General features: G+C 43.6%; 1 protein-coding gene across 1 annotated transcript; it reads left to right on the top strand.

Moving 5' to 3' along the window:
* The first annotated feature begins 3,142 nt into the window (after positions 1-3,142).
* On the top strand, positions 3,143-8,186 carry EIF3F (eukaryotic translation initiation factor 3 subunit F). Its single transcript, XM_075154489.1, has 8 exons — positions 3,143-3,456; positions 3,557-3,627; positions 3,904-3,983; positions 5,077-5,214; positions 5,753-5,844; positions 6,053-6,189; positions 6,320-6,433; positions 7,204-8,186. Exons 1-8 carry the CDS (start codon positions 3,168-3,170, stop codon positions 7,279-7,281), a joined length of 999 nt encoding a protein of 332 aa, XP_075010590.1. The 5' UTR covers positions 3,143-3,167; the 3' UTR covers positions 7,282-8,186.
* Positions 8,187-9,242: the final 1,056 nt, after the last annotated feature.

Here is a 9,242-nt window from a genome sequence, read left to right as displayed (position 1 = left end):
AGACAGAATGCATGAAAGAAAATTATTCTTATAATAATGGAATAAAAATGTCAGATTCAGTCCCATGAAACTAACCAGATAAAACTATGTACTGAAATGATTAATCAAATAAATTGAAATATTTTATTTTACCTGTAATGCAATGTAAGGAATATTTTTCCTTAGAGCAAGAGATGATGTTGCTTGCAGTAATACAAGCAAGATGAGAAGATAGCTACTGATAAAGAAATTATACATCATCTGTGAAAATGCAGCTGACATGACAGCAAATGCAATAGTAATGACTCAGTCACATGTAAGGACTATAAAGAGAAATCACACAGGAGGTTAATTATATTCACCACCAAAATCAGATGCAGGGAAACCAAGCAAGGAAAAATGTAAAATCAGAAGATCCTGAGTTATCATGCTGATCCACGTTCAAGTGCAAATGTGTCTTCTGTTTCTCCTCTAGGCAGATAGATTTTACTGTAATGGGGTAGTATCTAAACATCTTAATCATCTCACTAGATGGATGCTAAGTTTTCAACAACAGGCACCATTAATGTGTGTCACTGGTAACTACCCTCCTCTAAAAGTACACTGATACTTTGTGAAACAATATTAATTATGAAGGTCTCTATTTTTCAGTAGACATTCAGCAAGGAAAAACAATTTTGTAGCTTGGACACATCTGCTCCAAGCACTATCACATGATTGATTTTCTTATCATTAGATTTATACAACCTGTGTGAGGTGGGCTTTGTGTGAGCCAACCACTGATGTTTGACTTTTAAGACACAGGCTATCCATCTTTACTCACTGCATACACTCTCCAGCATTCTGTCCAGCAGCTTGACATTAATGTATTAAAAGAAGGTTATCACAGTTGCCAGTTTTGAAGCACAACTGTGGCTCCATATTAAGCTGCCCAGTTTTTAAGGTGGCAACATAAAAATATAATGGGCAGGTCTTAAAGAGCCTTGCTTGCTTCACCTGAATCTGCACCTGACTATTGCAAATTAAGCACCAAGGATAGTTTGATGCAAACGAGAATGAGATCAAACAGCTGCTCTCTAACAAGAACGCTTCACACATTAGACTTCTCAATGACACATCAAAGCTCCAGGAACAGAAACATTTTAAAGCTTTATGCAATTTGACCAGGCACGCCTACAAGAAATGAAGACTGCACAGTGAAAGCCTAAGAATAGGAGATCCAGTTTTTACTGGTACACAGACTAGGAAGTGCTTTTATGAAGAGAGAAAATGTGTTCGTGTTCCCATGCATTAGCTCTCCATTGTAGTTTTGACAGGTGTTCCCCATTTATGTAAAAGAAGCAAATTGCTAGCACATGGGCAGAATTTATTATCTTTTTATTGAGCTGCTCCTTTTATACTCAGGAGCCTTCTTCAATGACTGAGTCGAAACTGCTCATCAACTGATTATGTTCACCCCTCAGCTAAGGAAGCAGAGAAAACTCCAAAAGCCACCAGCCATGATAAAATCAGGTTTTATGTTAAAATAACTTTAACTGGTAACCCAAATATGGGAAAGAGTGTGTCAGGAGCCCAAACTGAATCTATAAAAGAGTAAAGATGATTACACCTGAGGTAGTAACCACCACTGCACTTTTCTCTCTGCTACACCTGCAAAGCAACTACCTGGAAATGTTCTCAGTTATTCAAACAGCCACCTGATAGACAAAGTGGTGCCAGAGAACTGATGCAGTTTTTGATTGGCATAGTTTCACTGGACTAAGCATTTTATTAGGAGGTGAGACTTCTGGATCTTTCAGTGTTTATATATATGTATACACACACACATACAAACAGTTTACTGTTTGTGGGAAAAGAACAGCTTGAGACCAAAAAAACCTAAACATTTCAATGATACCTGAAGTTCTCCCCTAAAGTTTGTCAAACTAATATTAAAAACCAATAAAAGGTTTTGAACAAAGAGACTTACAGGTAAATCTGTTACTATGTTGCTACAACTGTTCAGATAACAGCTGCAAGCATATGGTCAAGAAAGGGAAAAGGAAGTTCCGAAAGAATCCAGTCTCCTTACCAGTTATCAAAAGCATATGTGCTTCATTTTACAACCATACCTGCCCCACCCACACAGGTTTGTTGCTTGAGAGTGAACACGTGGGGCACTACAAGTAATAGGCAAATTACATCCAAAAAGTCAATTTGTTGGGTAACCATTAAACCTTGGATGGAGATAACCAGCATTTGCTCTCTACACGATATTTGGCACCCACTTACTCTTTTGTGACTCATTAGCAACAAAGACCTGGAAAACAGGGCTAAGGGCACTCCCCTGCCTCATAGGGCCAATACCGTAAGGGCTGCATAGCCTTCACATACAGCACTACTGGATAACCTTCTCCTCTGTGGCGGCAGCTTGGTACCATGCCTGCAGGCTGCCGTGTTTACCATATCACCACACAGCTGTAGGGCAGCAGGAGAAGCGGGCACTGCAAGCAGGCCAAGGCGGCAACAGCCCTGCCGCCGTAACCAAGACCACACTGCTGCCGCCCAAACACCTCAGCGGCCACCCACAGCTGACGGCAACACGGGCCTGAAGCACAACCAGGAATATGCCAGAAAAACACAGCCAGCTGAGGCAGGCCCGGAGGTACAGCAACACCCCTGAGGTGGTGGGGCTGGGGAAGCCACGGGGAGCTCTGGGACACCCGGCCCTGCTCAGCCTACCTCCCGCAGGGCCCTCGGCCCCAGACACCGCCAGGGCTCCTCGCCGCGGGACCAGCCGGGCAAGTGCTGGGCGCTGCACAGAGCCGCATAAACCCTGCCCTGCCCTAGCAGCCAGCAGGGCCAACACCAGCGCCACAGCCAATAAATAGGCCTTCCTGCCCTGACAGACAGAAGGTAAGGGCGGTGCCAGGCAATGAGAGAGCAGATAGGCACGGAGGCGGGGGAATGCGAGAACCCAATCAAAAAACTTTCCGGGCCCGAGAGAGTGGAAACAAGATTAAGCTTCAGTCACGGACGGTGTACTCTTCCTCCAATCAGAACGCTCTCCCTCATCGCTCTCCCCAGATTGGTTAACAGGAGGGCCTTAACATACTCCTTTCCCCAATAGGAAGGTAGCACTGCGTGACAGGCGTTCAGATCAGCCAATTATTGCCGGCTCGGACCCTCCTACTTCCCTCTCTTGCAAAATGGCGGCGACAGCTCCCGCTCCTGCTCCGGTTCCTCCCGCGGCCGCCCCGGCGCAGAGCCCGACGGCGGCGCCCGCCACACCGGCGGGAAACGCTCTCCCCACCGCCGCGGCGCCCCCGCCCGCCGCCCCGGCACCGCCGCCGCCGGCCGCGCCGCTGTCGGCCGCGCTCTCGGGCCCCTTCCCCGGCGGCCGCGTGGTGCGGCTACACCCGGTCGTGCTCGCCTCCATCGTGGACAGCTTCGAGCGGCGCAACGAGGGCGCGGCGCGGGTCATCGGGACGCTGCTGGGTAAGAGCCGCCGCCCTCCCCCACCCCGCCCGTCGCCAGTCTGGGGGCGAGCAGCCTGCCGCCCCCACGGCGCCCCCCTAACCGCGCTGCCCTCCCGCAGGGACCGTGGACAAGCACTCGGTGGAAGTCACCAACTGCTTCTCCGTCCCTCACAACGAGTCCGAGGATGAGGTACGGAGCGCTGGGCCGCCCGCCGCCCTCCGGAGGCGGCCCGGGCGGAGCGGGTCCGGCGTGGCGGGCCCGCCTCGCGGGGGCTCCGCGCCGGCTCCGGCCAAGCCCGCCCGGGCTGTGCGGTAGAGCGGGCGGTGGATCTCTCGGCGGGGCGGCGACTGCCGAGGGGTGCGGCCCCAGTGCTTCCCTGCGCTCCCTCTGATGGCGGCGTTAGGGCTTGTGCCAAGTGTTAAGCATCCCTGTAACCAGCTGACTTGGTCCTGTCCTGTTTCTCAGGTGGCAGTCGATATGGAATTTGCCAAAAACATGTATGAGTTGCACAAGAAGGTGTCTCCTAGTGAGATCATCTTGGGCTGGTAAGTTCTCTTTCTGCAAGAACATGCAAGCAGTTATGTTGGTCCTTTAAACTACTTGAAATACATAATTCTCCTTGTCACAAGTAGAGAATCAGAAGCACTAATGCATGTGACAGTAAGATCTTGCAACTCTTGTTATAGTCAGTTGTAAAGCTCGTGCAATTCATAATAGGAAGAGACAGTTTTGGAGACTTACAGGGTTTGTTTTTGTTTATATCTAGCAAAGGTATCACAGAGGAGTGATGAGTTAGAGAATGCTTGCACGGCTTTGTTAGAAGAATTTAGCCACCTGTAATACAACCTGCACCGTGGAAGATAACTGGTTAGAAAGAAGGGAGAACACAAAAGAGTAGTTTGAAGTACCGAAGGCCTCAGGAGGAATCGCTGATATCAGCTTGAGCATGCAGAAGTCTCTACTGAGAAAAGGTGGAAGTACTTGTCTGTGGGATGCGAAGCAAGATCAGTAGGGTGTTACGGGAACAGAGTCTGTGTCTGAGTGTGTGGATAGCTTTATTAGTCTTTTCATGCTTTCTCTGATCCTACAAAATAGCTTAGCTCTGTTCCTGTGGAGCAAACTTCTTCAACAACCTTCTAATGGCACAGCAAAGTGCAGTTCTAATGACAGGAATTTTCCTGTGTATGTGAGAAGCTAATTGCAGAGCAGTTAAAGGAGCTAGATTAACAAGTTATACCTCTTGCAGAGAGATGTTTAATTTGTGGAAGATCCACTTCGTTGGTCCAAATTTGTTTGGCATGCTTTGACTTACACAGAAATGAAGAGTTTTATAGTGACAGGTGACAGATAACTGAATCTTGGGTGTCTGATGTCAACTGTACTGACTCTTTATGGCTAGTACTACAAGCCTGCATGTTTTGGGCATGGGTGTGCTCTGCCTGTGATTCCTACAATTCTAGGACAGCTGGCCATAAAACTACAAATTCCCTAGTTACAACACTTGTATTTAGTATGCTTCTGCAGCTCAGTGTTTGGAAAGCAGTGTTTTAGGATACAAACCTGTTAAATACCAACAATACCAAACATTGGGCACTTGAATGTTGGAAGAATGGCTCCTCAAGCTGTGCTCTTTTGAAGGTATGCAACAGGTCATGACATCACGGAACACTCTGTCCTGATCCATGAGTATTACAGCCGGGAAGCACACAATCCAATCCACCTCACTGTGGACACGAGTCTCCAGAATTCACGCATGAGCATTAAAGCCTACGTCAGGTACTCTGGGAGGCTGCGTTTCTGGGAGGGGAGCTATCTGAATTACTGAGAGAGACCACATCAGGGTAACGAGAAATGTAGAGGGCTGCAGTGTCCCATTTTGGACAATATTGTGCAGTAGCTAAAACACAGCAGTGAGCCAGGGATCATGGCTTACTTCTCACTGAATTTTTGTCATATTTATGTTTGTTCCTTAAGTGATTTCTCAAAGCATGGAGTATTTTGGGATAGAAGAATACGTGCTCTATAAACAAGAAGGAACTGTGGCTAAGAGGATAGTACTCAGCTCTTCATGCTGACAAATGTCAGACCAGCTAGGAATATTCTTGGATGAAAATGAGCAATTAATAGTATGCCAGGACTGATTTCCTGTCCTCAGGTTATCCATGGTCTTAATATTGCTGATTTTGGTGAGAATGAGTAACCCACCCATGTTTATACTTCAGTGCAACAGAGATCATTGAGATGGAAATCTATTACTCTTCCCTTAAATATGTTCATGCTGAAAAAGTTTTGTTGTTGTTCTTTTTTTTCCTAGTGCCCCAATGGGAGTCCCTGGTAAAACTATGGGCGTGATGTTCACACCTCTAACAGTGAAATATGTTTATTATGATACAGAGAGGATAGGAGGTGAATATTTTCTTCCTATTTTGGACATAACTATTGTTGTGACACTGTTCAAATGCTTTTTTTACCCTGGTAAAATTGCCATTCTGGGAATTCTACTGGGAATTAGACTGTCTTGCTGAAGCTGTCCTAAAAATCTTCAAGAAGTTAAGGATTTGAATTGGTTTCTGTGGCAGTCAGTTTTTTTCACTGATCCTCCTTTTGCTTTCAGTGGATCTTATCATGAAGACTTGTTTTAGCCCTAATCGAGTGATTGGTTTGTCCAGTGACTTACAGCAGGTGGGATCAGCATCAGCCAGGATTCAGGATACCCTGACCATGGTGTTGCAGTATGCAGAGGATGTATTGGTAAGGCCAGCTTTTTATGAGCCAGCAAACAAGTTTGATGTAAGCTTGGTTTTCTTTTTATATATTCTCTTTCTGGGCCGTAAACTTACTGAGTTTTACTCACGTTGAAGTGTATGTTTCTTATGCTTAGTCTGGCAAAGTGGCTGCTGACAACACTGTCGGGCGTTTCCTGATGGATCTTATTAACCAGGTGCCAAAGATTTCACCAGAGGACTTTGAGACAATGTTGAACAGCAATATCAATGTAAGTTTATAATTTAATTTTTTCAGTGTATTGCCAGCAATTTGTCATACAGACACAAATTTGTCTGTGATTAAAACAAGCTATCTTTTCATACAAACATGTTAATAGAAAATACAGCCCTTTCTTGTGAGTAATTTGATGTTTTAAGAGCTGAAGGTGGATAAAGGAGCTCACCATAATAATCTTGCAAGCAACTGCAAATGAGAGAATAAGTTTTAAAGTACTTAGGAATTAGGCAAGTAATCTGAAAGCCAGCACCAATTCTTCTTTTAGAGTGACTGGACAACATGAGTTACCAAGCTTCAAGCAGTATGGATTTCAAGGATAACTGGTGACTTGCCAGCTTCCTTTGACTGAGCTGAAGTTCTGTCTCCTTTTGTAACACTTAGGACATGAACAAGGTTTTAGTGTGCTACCTCATTTCTGTAACAGATTTTTAGAAAGCGAAAGCTAAGTTTCTGAATGTGTTGTTCACCCACAGTCTGCAAGATCAGAACTAATTTTTAATTTTGCTTATACCCTTTGACTTGCCTGGTTAACATGGGTGAACTCAGAGTTAAAATTTCACAAGCAGCGTTTCATGTTCTGGGAATACCATAACCTTCTTCCTGCGAGGGAAGAAGCATTCCTGGGGGTAGGACTTTCAGCATTAACAATATTTCTAGTCGCTGATTGTAAACTGCTTTTAAAAATGTGAAAAATTCAACTCTCTAATAGGCTACCATCTTTGTTAATATTTCTGATCACTGGTTTTTTTTTTCCCCTCTCAGGACCTACTGATGGTAACCTACTTAGCAAACCTCACACAGTCACAGATTGCTCTCAACGAAAAACTTCTCAGTTTATAAAGAAACTTCTGCCACCCTACACTTCAAAGAGCCTGAAGAATGAGCAGTTAAACTTTTCTATGGTGGTGTTACAAATTTCCTTGGACCCTAATTTAATTACCTAGATGACTTGGTTTACATCTTTATTTCCATTGCCCTGAAAAATCCCTAACATGGTTTAGGAAATGAATGGGAATGGCTGCAGATTAGTTGAGCCCGGTATTTTAAAATGGAGTACGTGAATCTTTTGTCTCCTGAGTTTATCTTCTTGTATAACAAAATACAGCTTTATTGTAAGAATGTATTTGAAATAAAAGTTCCATTGCAATGGCAAGAATGGCTTCTGTCCAGAAAAAACTGTTCTCATTTATTGTATAATGAATCCACTTTTGAAAGAAAGGGGGGGGATAACATGGCATCAGGAAAGAAAACTAGAGTGGATGCAAGTCAATTCCAATTCTGCAGACTTTGCAGGGTTTTTTTTTCCAACTGTTAAAGGACACTGAAAGCGTGGCTTCTTGTGTTGCACATAATATGCTTTTCCATGGAGGACTATAGAATGGTCACTGGTTTATTAGTGGTGCTGTGTATATGCAGGTTCCACTTCACAAAAATCTGAAAATGAAGTTCAATAGAAAATCTGGTGGGAAAAGCTTGGGAGTCAAGAAACATCACCAAGGATTTCAAGCTTTAACCTGCTATTGATTTGTAAACCACAGACTTCTTGGATTTATTACGGGACTTTTCCCTTTTTTTTGTTTGTTTAGGATGCTAAACAAAGTAACTTTGCTCCAAATAACTTTGACAAAGTATAGCTTTAAATACTCAAGATAGAGTTCTCTGGGTATGCTTCTATATACACCATATATTATATTTAGTCATATTAGTGCCCTCACTAATATAATAAAATTTTCTATCCTCTGTGACATGTTGAGCCTTTTCCTTTTCTTAGATGTCATCTCTGAATGCGTACAACTTTACTGGACATTACTGTATTACATGTTTATTTCTGGCAATGTGCATGTTTTCCTGGTAAGTATTAGGCTTTAAAATACCTTGCTTAAATGGCTCTGTTACCAGCTCCTAGCACTCAAATATTTAATTGCTCAAATGATGATAAGATCTTTTCTTTGTATCTTGGCTTAGTTGAGCTGCTCTTGGGTTTTTACCTCAGCATGAAGTTCTTGAAAACTAGCGTAGTAAGACTGCGCTTGTTCGCATCTTTGAGCAAGTGCACGTGAAACCCACAAGCACGTGAAAGGTACTCTGTGTTACTCATCAAAATCATACTTGCAGGATGAAGTATCTTTAACAGAAATGCCTTAAAATTGCAGGAGGGAGCTGGTAATGTGCCAGTATTTCTTAACTGATCACCGTCTTGGCAGTAGAAAGAAGGTGGTGTACCACAATGGAAATTGCAGATACCTGATGGTAATTGGGTTCCCTGTGCTCTGTTGTGCTGCAAGGCTTGCAGATGACATTTAGATGATTCTTCAAGAGATACTAATGGATAGGCAGTATGCAACAGTTGGGTTTCCTATGACTGCTAGCAGGTACTTAGGATTGATGCTGCACAGAACAGTTCTAGTGGTGGTGGTGACTAGGATTAGAATAAGATCTAAGGGAGTCCTTGCGGACTGTATTGTGTTACTGTTAGTTTGCTGGTAAAGCTAAAAAGCAATTGAAATTTGACATTCTAAATTCATGTGAATGAAGAGAAGGGTTAATACTATGTGTTTCTCTGGATAGGGAAAGAAGTTTATGCTGCTAATTTGGTGTGTTTAACAGACATTTCATTGTTGCCGTCTTCTCTGGTTCCCTGTGTCCACTAACTTTACCTTAGAAGGGGTTTCCTGAATCACAAATTCAGTTCTTTCCCGTCTTGACCAACCATATCTTAAATTCTATTTTAAATATACCTAAATATAACTTCTTTGTCCTTACTAAAGTTCTTATTTCATGCTCTTCCTGGTATTTATACC

This window comes from Calonectris borealis, chromosome 7, assembly GCF_964195595.1.
Source record: "Calonectris borealis chromosome 7, bCalBor7.hap1.2, whole genome shotgun sequence".
NCBI lineage: Eukaryota > Metazoa > Chordata > Aves > Procellariiformes > Procellariidae > Calonectris > Calonectris borealis.
The sequence above is the reverse complement of the archived record's forward strand: the minus strand, read 5'-3'. Positions and strand labels throughout refer to the sequence as shown.